General features: G+C 42.6%; 1 protein-coding gene across 2 annotated transcripts in view; it reads right to left on the minus strand.

Moving 5' to 3' along the window:
- Positions 1-1150: 1150 nt before the first annotated feature.
- Positions 1151-12556, minus strand: part of ME3 (malic enzyme 3) — a 143039-nt gene continuing 131633 nt past the window's right edge. For both annotated transcript variants that reach the window (XM_060771139.2, XM_060771140.2), the window contains 6 exons: positions 10340-10453; positions 8986-9091; positions 5297-5439; positions 4998-5171; positions 3087-3185; positions 1151-1430 (listed from right to left, as the gene is read on the minus strand). In XM_060771139.2, the coding sequence (XP_060627122.2) occupies positions 1269-1430; positions 3087-3185; positions 4998-5171; positions 5297-5439; positions 8986-9091; positions 10340-10453 (798 nt within the window). In that variant the 3' untranslated portion in view covers positions 1151-1268. The remainder of the gene's footprint in view (positions 1431-3086; positions 3186-4997; positions 5172-5296; positions 5440-8985; positions 9092-10339; positions 10454-12556) is intronic.

Below are 12556 nucleotides of genomic sequence, written 5' to 3' on the forward strand. Positions count from 1 at the left end.
CTTGCTCGCTGGTAAGAGTGCTGAGCTGAAAATGTCCCTAGCTATAGATCACAAAAGGTGGTTTTTAAATAATAGGTGAGGATGTAAATGAGAAAATATTCTGAGAGAAGAGGAAAGGCAGCACCACATCCTTTCCCAGTGGGTTGCCATCCAAGGTGAAAACATCTGGAAATGTGTTATTGTCTACTCTTCTCCTTATTGGATCTCTGGGACAACACTGTGATCTCCATAGGATTTTTTCTAGGACTATCAACCAATTCTGGTGGTTCCCAAATTGGAAAAAAAAACGTTCGAAAAGCAACAATTTGATGGGCTGCATTCAAGGCATAGTTGTGTTGATCTGGAGTATCAGTGTGCAAAGGGATTTTAGGGCGATGTGTGTTTACTGTAGCATACTTTCATGAATTCTCTAGCGATGCTTCAACTGCAACATGATTTTTGTTCCTGGGTTATAAATGTCATTTCCTAATGGGTTCTATCAGAAAAACATGGGAAAAGTTTATTCAACCGCAAAACTTTATCATCCCTTGAGCTCAGTTCTGCTTCTGATCTTACTCGACTGACTATTTTGTGGACATTTCATTATTACTTGTTTGAATGCTTTTTACCTTTTTTGGCTATTGCTATATTAATCTTCAATGCTTCGCTTATAAAGAACATTGGTGTGTTTATGGGTTCAAAAGTGCCAACTCCAGCCTTGGTGTACAACATTTCCCTTGAAGCTTATGGACTATTTTATATATTGGACCTTTACTGTTTTTTGCTATTTCTACTGCTTTGCCTGTGTGGTATTTAAGGTCAGAGGTGTTCCTGCTCTGGTGTACAACAATTGGAATAGAAGAGTGACATGTCTTATGCAAGCTGTGTCTGCTTCCGTAACCCTGTTGCTGAAACCCAGGCTCCCTTGAAGGGAAGAATGGAAAGAATCCCAGGAATGGAAAGGGGAGCCTCGTAAGTTCCTCAGAAAAACGCTATCCGGCTACCCGCCTGTTTTCAAGAGGTGCATGAAAATGGATACAAGGGTCTACTGAAATCTGGCAAGCAGAAACGGATCCGGGTTCAGCCGAAATGCACAAGTCTACAAAATAGCTCCTGCTGACTATTTCCGGATGAAATGTGTAACAATGAAATAAAAGGCAAAACAGGCATCTGCATGAATCCAAAATGGGTGGTTCTTCACCCTTCCCTTTATAGCTGATGATTCAAGCCAGTAGAGATGTAAGAGTCAGAGGAACAGAGTCCCTTTAAGACCTCCCCACAGGAGAACACTAAATATCTTGAGTCTGCATGGCTTCCTGTGGCCATTGGTAATTATCTATCACAAATGAGTCATAGTCGGGACTGTAAATGAGGGATTTAACAAAGGCTTCTTTGTCTTCTGGCTCTGGGTACCATGAGGCCAGGTTGTGTCTGTAGGCATAGTTAACCACCTGAAAAACAAGAGAGAGAAACACACACACTGGATGAAGGATTAGAACTGGTCTTAAATAAGTGGGGCTCAGCATGCATTTACTTTGTGGTGCATCTACATTGTAGAGTTAGTGCAGTTCGATACCACTTTAACTGCCATGGCTCCATGCTATGGAATCCCGGGAATTGCAGTTTTACTAGGTTTTTCACCTTCTTAGGCAAGTGAGGTTTATTTATCTGTGGAATGTCCAGGGTGGGAGAAAGAACTGTTGTCTGCGTGAGGTAAGTGTGAATGTTGCAATTGGCAGCTTGATTAGTATTGGATAGCCTTGCAGCTTCAAAGCCTGGCTGCTTGCTGCTTGGGGAATCCTTTGTTGAAAAGTGTTAGCTTTCCCCGATTGAGTCTTATCAAAAGCAGGGGAATTCCAGGCAAGAATCAATCAGGGTCAGCTAACACTTGCCAACAAAGGATCCTCCCAGGCAGCAACCATCCAGGCTTTGAAGCTGCAAGGACATTAAATGCTAATCAAGGTGGCCAATTGCAGCATTCACACTTGCCTCAAGCAGACAAGAGTTCTTTCTCCCACCCTGTACATTTCACAGATATATAAACCTCACTTGCCTAGTTTCCAACACACTCACAACCTCTGAGGATGCATGCCATAAATGTGGACAAAATATCAGGAGAGAATGCTTCTGCAACATGGCCAGACAACCTGGAACAACTCAGGAGCTCTGATTATATTTTCCTGCATGGCAGGGGATTGCATGGTCCTTGTGGTTCTTCCTTCAACTTAATGATTCTGACTTAGATCCCATTCTTTTCAATTCTAAGCATGACTGAAATCTAGAGCACATTTCTTTTATATATAGTAATTCAATGAGCCTGCTATACGTATAAATAATTTGGGGCAGTAATTCTGAACAAGAGTTTCAAGATATTGTTGAAGCCTTTTATGTCCAGAATCACTGGGTTGTTGTGTGTTTTCCAGGCTGTATGGCCATGTTCTAGAGGCATTCTCTCCTTACATTTCTCCTGCATCTATGGCGAGCATCCTCAGAGGTTCAAAACATTGGAACCCAATTCTCAGAATTCCTATCCATTAATGATTCTGGAAATTACAGTCCAACTCTGCCTAAGAAAGAAGTATGGAAACCAACGGCATTTTTTTCCGTGCCAGGAGCAACTTGAAAAACTGTTTACTTTTCAGTTTTAATTAGCAACTTTTAATTATAGTTCGGCAAGCAGAAAGTAAATTATTTAGAATGGTTTTTTTGTGTCAGGAGTGATTTGCGAAAGCGCAAGTTGCTTCTGATGTGAGAGAATTGGCTGTCTGCAAGGATGCTGACCAGGGGAAGCCAGGATGTTTTGATTTTTTACCATGCTTTGAGGGAGGCTTCTTTCATGTGCCTGCATGGGGAGCTGGAGCTGACAGGGGGAGCTCATCCACGCTCTCCCTGGATTCGAACCTGCGACCTGTCGGTCTTCAGTCCTGCCGGCACAAGGATTTAACCTGCTGCGCCACCAGGGGCTCCAATGGCATGAAGGAAAGGAGAGCAATTTCCAAGTTTCTCCTGTCATTTTGGAGGACAGGAGATACACGGATATTTTGCTTTAGAAGGAGGAGTTTACATAGCATTTGGACCTAAACCGAAATATTATGGACTCTTCTCACTTTGACAGCGATTTTGAAGGAGACATCTTGAATGGAGCTCAGAGGTGGATACAACCTTCCTTCTGCAAGGTTCTCTTCTGTGACTTCTTCTGCAATAGACTAAGAACAGAGATGGAGGAAAAGAGAAGGCTTCACGTGAGACAATCCTGTTCAAATGGTCACAATTGCATCAGGTAACACTCTGTATCTGACAGCAACATGGCATTACAACAGGCATGGGCAAACTTCCTCCCTCCAGGTGTTTTGGACTTCAACCCCCACAATTCCTAACAGCCGGTAGGCTGTTAGGAATTGTGGGAGTTGAAGTCCAAAACACCTGGAGGGACGAAGTTTTCCCATGCCTGATCTAAACTTATTTCAACACTGTATTTTCTGACAAGAAGTGGTTTTTAGGATCTGACACCACTATAACTCCCATGGCTCAATGCTATGGAACCCTGGGAGTTATAGATTCGCAAGGTCTTTTTACCTTTTCCTGCAAAAGAGTGCTGGTGCTTCACTAAACTACAAACCTTGTTTTTTCTATCTTGTCAGAAGCAACTTGAGAAACTGCAAGTCGCTTCTGGTGTGAGAGAATTGGCCGTCTGCAGAGACATTGTCCAGGGGACACCCAGATGTGTTACCATCCTGTGGGAGGCTTCTCCCACATATTCCCACATGGGAAGCTGGAGCTGATGGATGGGAGCTCACCCCATTTCACAGATTTGAACCGCTAACCTTCAGGTCAGCAGTTCAGCTTGCACAAGTGTTCAACCCATTGTGTTACTGTGGCTCCTCTTACAAATCCTATGATTCCTATGGCAGTTAAAGTGGTGTCAAACTGTATTAAATTGATAGTGTAGATGTGGCGGGAGCTCCCGCTGTTAGCCCAAGCTTCTGCTAACCTAGCAGTTCGAAAACATGCAAATGTGAGTAAATCCAGTGGGAAGGTAACAGCACTCCATGCAGTCATGCTGGCCACATGACCTTGGAGGTGTCTACGGACAACACCGGCTCTTTGGCTTAGAAATTGAGATCAGCACCAACCCCCAGTTGGGCACGATTGGATTTAATGTCTGGGGAAAACCTTTGCCTTTACCTATGCAGCGTTTATCTACCAAGGCATGGAGCCCCCGGTGGCGCAGTGGGTTAAACCCCTGTGCCGGCAGAACTGAAGACCGACAGGTCGCAGGTTCGAATCCGGGGAGAGGCAGATGAGCTCCCTCTATCAACTCCAGCTCCTCATGCGGGGACATGAGAGAAGCCTTCCACAAGGATGATAAGAAAAACATCAAATCATCTGGGTGTCCCCTGGGCAACGTCCTTGCAGACGGCCAATTCTCTCACACCAGAAGCGACTTGCAGTTTCTCAAGTTGATCCTGACACGACAAAAAAAATATATCTACCAAGGCTTATGCAACCAACTCCATTCTCCAGGCCAATGGTAAGAAATTATGTGAAATGATATCCCAAATACCTGGAGGACCCAAAGGTGGGGGACTGCCATAGGTCTCTTTTTGAAGATGTCCAAAGAAGCAGAACTCAATTACTTGTCTAGATAATTTGTTGCATTACACTATATAAGACAATTTTTGTTCCTGGGTTATCATGAAAACATCGTAAAAGTTTATGAAACTGCAAAAACTTTGGTTTTGCAGCACATCCTGAAGCATATGTTGCTATAGTTTTCCAGTGAGTCTCAATCAATTCAACACAATTTGTGGCAGTCACAAAACAAAGTTTCTGGACAATAACAACTACTTTCAAAGTAACTGCCACACAATTAAACAGGAAATAACACTTTCAACCCAGGAACAGAACATTTTTTTTCAAATTTTGTTACATATTGTTTTCAATATGTACCTATGGGGCCCTTTCCAACTTTTTTTCCACGAAACATTCACTCTGCACAATATAAGAAGAACCCAAACCTCTGCTGTGGTGAGAAAGATGTCATCAGAGATGTGCCGCACCCCACAGGCAATAACTCCCAGAGCAAGACCTGGGAAAACGTAAGCGTTGTTCCCTTGTCCAGGGAAGAAGGTCTGCCCATTCGGTAGGGTCACTTTTGGGAACGGGCTCCCGCTGGCAAATATACCTCGTCCCTGAAAACAGAGCAAGAAAAGGGTTGGGAAGCTTGTTCCGTACTGTACAAAAGGAAAGAAAGGATTGCCTTGCAACAGCAAAACGATAAAGATGTATTTAAAAGCAGACCCAGAGATGGTCTTACCTCCGTCAAGCGGTAACACTGTTCAGCTGTGCACTCGGCTTTGCTTGTGGGGTTACTGAGGGCAAACACAATTGGCCTCTCATTGAACATCCCCATGTCTTTCAAAATTTGTTTAGTGAAAGCTCCGGCAATGGCAGCCACACCTAAAAAAACAACAAAAAACACAATAAACCAGATGGCAGCCATGATTTAGGGGGCTGCATGTAAGTTGTATTTTAGCCTAATTGATTTCATGGATCTCTTAAATTTCCAAAGTACTCTTTTTAGGGGACTTCAAATTGCAAGCAAAGATATTCCACCTAAACATTAGAGAAATCTTCTTGAAGGGAAAAGTTATATTTGGGGTTTTTTTTTGGAGCATGGCAGAATCTTCTGAGAGTGCCTTGGACCATGAGAAGATCCATCCAGTCCACACTTCAGGAAATAAAGCCCGACTGCTCATTGGAGGGAAGGATATTAGAGGCAAAGATAAAGTACTTTGGCGACATCATGAGAAGACAGGAAAGCTTAGAGAAGAGAATGATGCTGGGGAAAAAGGAAGGAAAAAGGAAGAGGGGCCAACCAAGGGCAAGATGGATGGATGGTATCCTTGAAGTGACTGGATTGACCTTGAAGGAGCTGGGGGTGGTGACGGCCGACAGGGAGCTCTGGCCTGGGCTGGTCCATGAGCTCATGAAGAGTTGGAAGCAACTGAATGAATAAACAACAACATAATCTTATTCTCTGAAGGTTTCTAAACAGAGACTAGACGGCCATCTGTTGGGAGTGCTTTGATTGTGTATTCTTGCATGGCATAATGGGGTTGGAGTGGATGGCCCTTGTGGGGAAAGAAAGATGAAATGATTTTTATTTATCGTGTCAGGAGCAGACCAAACAGTTGTATTGCATTTTTTAAACAAACAAACAAACAAACAAAAAACACAAAGATTGCAAGCTTGGTAGTTGATTAAATGTCCTTTGACCAGTAGCTGGCCACTTGGAGTGCCTCTGGTGTTGCCGCAATGAGGTCCTCAATTGTGCATGTAGCAGGGCTCAGGTTGCATTGCAGTAGGTGGTCAGTGGTTTGCTCTTCTCCACACTTGCATGTCGTGGATTCCACTTTGTAGCCCCATTTGTTAAGGTTGGCTCTGCATCTCGTGGTGCCAGAGCGCAGTCTGTTCAATGCCTTACATGTTGCCCAGTTTTCTGTGTGCCCAGGAGGGAGTCTCTCATTTGGTATCAGCCATTGATTGAGGTTCTGGGTTTGAGCCTGCCACTTTTGGACTCTTGCTTGCTGAGGTGTTCCAGCAAGTGTCTCTGTAGATCTTAGAAAACTATTTCTTGATTTAAGTCATTGACGTGCTAGCTGATACCCAAACAGGGGATGAGCTGGAGATGTCACTGCCTTGGTCCTTTCACTATTGGTTGCTACTTCCCGGTGGATGTCAGGTGGTGCAATACCAGCTAAACAGTGTAATTTCTCCAGTGGTGCAGGGCGCAGACACTCAATGATAATGCAGCATGAAATGACTGACTAACAATACTCTCAGCTAGAACAGGAACGGTCAGATTCCTGCTCCAGATTGCAACTCAAAATATATTATTCTGAGGTCACACTTCAGCTATGCTTTTTGGGTCCAAACTGTAATTTTTCAGCTTTTTTTTCAAAACCCAAAGCAAAACTGAACAATCTGCTTGTTCCCATTGTCTGCTTTTGACAAAAATAATTGTGTACTTGATCTTGGCTTCTTCTAAGAAGCCTATCATTCTGTTCATCATTCCATCTAATAGCGATCTTGGGAGGAGGAAGTTTGGAAGGCATGAGTTTGGAAGCAAAACAAAGCTGTCCAAAAACAAAAACAAGGGAGTGGTTTCTATATATTTGGCACACTCCTTAGGTATGGAAAAAGTATACAAGTCTGTAAATTAAAAGAAACATATTTTTAAAAATACACAAATACACTCAAAGAGCCTGACAACAACTGGTTAGGCTCTGGAATGTACAAAATGTAGAAGAGGTGATGTTTGGGAACAGGATGAGAGAGGAGATTTCTTTGGAGAAACAATTACAGATCTGCCCATACAATAAATAGCTATAAATCCTTATATTGGAGCTAAGAATGGAATCTCGTAGCACTTATGAAACTAAGATAAAGAAAGATGTTGATATAATAGGGGTTGTTTTTTTTTGTAGAATCAGGGGGAAAATATGCTTCAATGCACATTTTCCTGGTCCACAAATGCCACACATATCCTTATTAAATCGAACTGGGAGTGGCATTACCATCCACAGCTTTCCTCATCGATTCCCATTTTGGTGTTAAAGGGCAGTTCTGCAATGATTGCGTAAGTTATACTTTGATTATTTCCCTGGTATCTTTTGGGTTGGGTTTCAGATCTCCCAGTGTATACCAAAATCCTTGGATGCTCAAATCCCATTAAGTGCCAAAAAGGTAAAATCAAGGTTCGCTTAAATATAAATTTGGAACATTTTCATATCATGGGTGGTGGAATCTGTGGGTGTAAATGTCAGAAATATTACATATTAAATTGGTATTTTTAATTACAAAAATGTGAGTACTAAAAAATTTAATGGATGGAATGAGACAGCAAAAGCTGCAGTTCAATATGAGCAGGTGTGCCTGTAGCTTAGTTGCCCTCAGTCTGAGAGAGGCCTCAGTGTGAGGTAGTCCTCAGTGTGTTAGTAGTCCTCAGTGTTAGTTCGCCTCAGTGGTAGAAAAGCCTCGGTCTGAGAGAGCCCTCAGTGTGATAAGGCCTCAGTGTCAGGTAGGCCTCAGTGTGAGTAGGTCTCAGTGTGAGTAGGCCTCGGTGTGAGAAGCTTCGGTGAAAGAAGCCCCAGGTTGAAGGCCATTGTGTGTGTGTATAAAAAGCTACTGTATAAAGCTCCTGTATAACTTCGGTGTGAGAGAAGGCTCTGTGTGAGTGAAGCTGTTTATCTACATGAGAAAGAAGCCCAGCGTGGAAGCAAATAAGGAAGTATAAAGAACTTTGTTCATGTTTTGGAAACCTTGTTCTTGTAAATAGTGAACCATATTATTTTACTAAAAAGAAAAGACTCCTATGGAAGATACAACATTGGTCTGTGTGTTTTTTGTCCCTTTTTATCACTTTGGGCTACTGGTGTTGGGTCACGCTGCTGGTGATAAGTTACTCTACTGTACATTCATGAGGAGGGTCTTTGGTTAATAAGCCTACTTGCCCAACGGTAGAATCCGTGCATATGGAGAGCAGGAATACTCATGTAAGACATCTCTTTTTTACCTCTTGGGAATGGTAATAGGTAATATTTTCCACATGTGGTTAGAAGGTAAGAGAGCAAAACAAAACACTGGTGGGAAAGCAGAAAGGTGCAAGGATGGAGTGAATGGAGGTGGCAAAGGAAAGCCTAAAGTGTAAATCTAGAGGTACAGTTTTGGCATTTAACGTTATTGCGATAATATATATAAATGTCAGTCGAGCATTTTGATGTACTGTTTAGGTGTTCAAAGAAAAGGAGCAGAAAAAGAAATCAAGGAGATGCAAACAACAGCAGATATGAGTTCTTAGGTGTGAATGATTACCATGGTTTCACCCTCTGCGATACTAAAAATTTGGGCACCGAAGGAGACATCACTGTGGCAGAATTCCTCTTTGGAGGGGCAATGCCTTCATTTTGCCCCGTACAATCCTGTGCAGATTTTATCACTTACCAATAATGGCTGTTGGTTTTACTGTCCGCACTACTTCTTCAAGGGTCTTCACACCAGGATGATCCTGGGCAAACATCTCCTTTTCATGGTTCAAGTGACTCCTGCCCTGTGAGATAAGCAACACAGACAAAAGCCATGGCTGCTTAGAGAAAAGTCCAAAGCAATAAGGGTTTAATAGCACCAGGGATCTGCTGATGTTTTTGTTTTGATGTCTAAAGTCTGTTGAGCTTATTTTCAATTGCCCCAAACAGCTGCAAGACAACTATTTGCTATACTGACATTTGATGCCAATCACAATGTGACACAGTTTTAAACATATTTATTCGATACTATATGCTGCAAGTTTTAATCAGCTTTTATAAAGTTTTGATGCTTGCAGAACATTGTGGATCTGCATCTCACGGATTTGGCGGGCCCATTGTATGCGAAAGTTAGGGATAACAGACGTTAACTAAGAGGTGCCTTAAAAAAGAAATTGCATTATTAAAGTTTTGGAAATGCAATATTATTCCTCAATTTCACCTTCACAGTATGTGTGTTTGTATATATACATATACATATATCTTAATTGTGTTTAGTAATAACCATTCTCTAGAGAAGATGTTTGAACTTTGCTATAAAATGTTATGTCTCTTTTCATTAAGACAACAAAGACTATACTTGGATTTCTGTGAGTTTTCTGGGCTGTATGGCTATGCTCCAGAAGCATTCTCTCCTGACGTTTCGCCCACATATATGGTAGGTATCCTCAGAGCTTGTGAGGTCTGTTAAAAACTAGGCAAGTGAGGTAAATATCTGTGGAATTATGTCCAGGGTGGGAGAAAGAACTCTTGTCTGTTTGAGGCAAGTGTGAATGTTGCAATTGGCCAGCTTGATTAGCATTGAATGGCCTTACAGCTTCAAAGCCTGCTGGTTGCTTTGTTGGGAGGTGTTGGCTGGCCCTGATTGATTCTTGCTTGGAATCAATCAAGACCAGCTAACACCTCCCAACAAAGGATTCCCCAGGCAGCAATCAACCACACTTTGAAACTACAAGGCCATTAAATGCTAATCAAGGTAGTCAACTGCAACATTCACACTTGCCTCAAGCAGACAAGAGTGATTTCTCACACCCTGGACATTCCACAGATAAATAAACCTCACTTGCCTAGTTTCCAACCGACTTCACAACCTCTGAGGATGCCTGCCATAGATGTGGGTGAAACGACAGAAGAGAATGCTTCTGGAACATGGCCAAACTGCCTAGGAAACTCATAGCAACCCAGTGATTCCAGCCACAAAAGCCTTTGACAACACAATACTATACTTTCTACTATAGAAAAGAACAAAAATAGGCCTATATCTTCAGGAGTACCTTGACAATGAGACCCTTGGAGTCCACCATCCAGATTTTTTTAACAGCTTCTTCTCTTGGAATGCCTTCTTTCTCAAGAGCCATAACTATCAGATGAGCGATGCCCATAGCAGCCTGAAGACACAGAACAAAGAAACAGTCATTTTATCTATGGAAGGATAGAAGAAACTGATAAAGCTTTTATCAATTGAACCAAACTGACATTCTCTACATTGCCTTGGTACAGCTGTGCACTCCCCTAGAATCACTGAGTTGGAAGACACCTTGTGGACCATCCAGTCCAACCCCCTGCCAAGAAGCAGAAAAATTGCATTCAAAGCACTCCTGACAGATGGCCATCCAGTCTCTGTTTAAAAGCCTCCAAAGCAGGAGCCTCTACCACATTCTGGGGCAGAGAGTTCCACTGCTGAACGGCTCTCACAGTTAGGAAGTTCTTCCTAATCGTCAGGTGCAATCTCCTTTTCTGCAGTTTGAAGCCATTGTTCTGCATCAAGGGCAGCAGAAAACAAACTTGCTCGATCCTCCCTATGACTTCCCCTAACATATACATGGCCCTCATCATGTCTCTTCTCAATCTTCTCTTCTGCAGGCTAAACATGCCCAGCTCTTTAAACCGCTCCTCATAAGGGATTTCTGGGAGTTATAAGCCAAACACCTGGGGACCCACACGCTGGCAACCACTGATATAAGGCAACATCCCTGATAATGTCTGTAACACAGGGCTATATCTAGACTTCATCACATTTAGTGCAGACATAAAGAAACCATTACCTTCCCGCTGGAGTGGTACCTATTGATCTACTCACATTTGCATGTTTTCGAACTGCTAAGTTGGCAGAAGCTAGGGCTGACAGCAGAAACTCACACCGCTCCCCGGAATCGAACCTGCGACCTTTCGATCAACAAGCTCAGCAGCTCAGTGCTTTAACCCACTGTGCCACCGGGGGCTCCATGCAGTCATGCCGGCCACATGACCTTGGAGGTGTCTACGGACAACGCTGGCTCTTCGGCTTAGAAATGGAGATGAGCACCAACCCCCAGAGTCAGACACGACTGGACTTAATGTCAGGGGACTACCTTTACCTTTACCTTTTATAAAGAAACCATATTGTTTGCAATGGGTTCTCTCTAAGTATGAACATGTCTCGATGCCACTCCAAAGAAAGAATGGAAGATTGATCGATATTAGGCACCATAATGGAATGATAGGTGGTATTGGTATCAACTGGAAATATTAATGAATAAGTTAATATAACAGATGGATTATATGACAGAAAGAGTTAGTGTGTAGGACATGAGATAAGGAATGGGTTACAAGTTGAGGAGATGTCAGCACAGGTTATGACTACCTGTTCTAGATGTTAATATGCCTCATAAACATCTACAGGTTTGATATTTTCACTACCTGTGTTCTGGTCAGGGTGGATTCTATGCCTGGGATGTCACCCCTGACATGTAGGCTTTGAAAGATATGGGCAGGGATATAAAGGGAAGAATTGGTCTGCATTCTGAAAATCAATAGGTGGGAGCAAAAGGTTATTTGAGCATATTGTGGACTATCTGGATCAAGTTAACTCTAGGGGCCAGGGCTTTGTTAGGAAAACCAAATATTTTATATAACATATTGCATCTCCCCAGGTTTTTACCATCAATGCATTTTCTCATTAAAGACATCAGTGGAGAGTTGTTGTTACATCCCTTCATGCCAACTCTTAGCTTATGGAAAACCTATCAAAGGTTTTTCTTGGCAAGATTTCTTCGAAGGAAGTTTGTTGTTGCTTTTCTCTAATGCTGAGAAGGAATGACTTGCCCAAGGTGATCCAATGTTGCTTGCATGCATGAGTGGGGAACTGATGCTAGTTTCCTAGCATCATAACTCAATAGGAGCCAGGCTATAGCACATCGGGTGAAACACCAAACTACAGTAAATCTTGTCAGTTCAACCACCAAGTTACAGTAAATCTTGTTAGGTACCACTTTTTAAAAGTGGGGAGGTATTCTGAGGCACTCATAAGGAATGCTGGCAATTCGATCAAAAAGGAGGAAGTTACAAACAAGCTCTTCAGCAGGGAGATAGAGTGACAGCCCTCCTCCCCCCCCCCCCCATGGCCAGAACTGAGCATAAAAGCCTCCAAAATGCTGAAAAGTCAATATATATACCTATATCTATATAAATACAAATGTAATGTTAATTTGTGGGATTAACATAACTCAAAA

The sequence above is a fragment of the Anolis sagrei genome, chromosome 3 (assembly GCF_037176765.1).
Source record: "Anolis sagrei isolate rAnoSag1 chromosome 3, rAnoSag1.mat, whole genome shotgun sequence".
NCBI lineage: Eukaryota > Metazoa > Chordata > Lepidosauria > Squamata > Dactyloidae > Anolis > Anolis sagrei.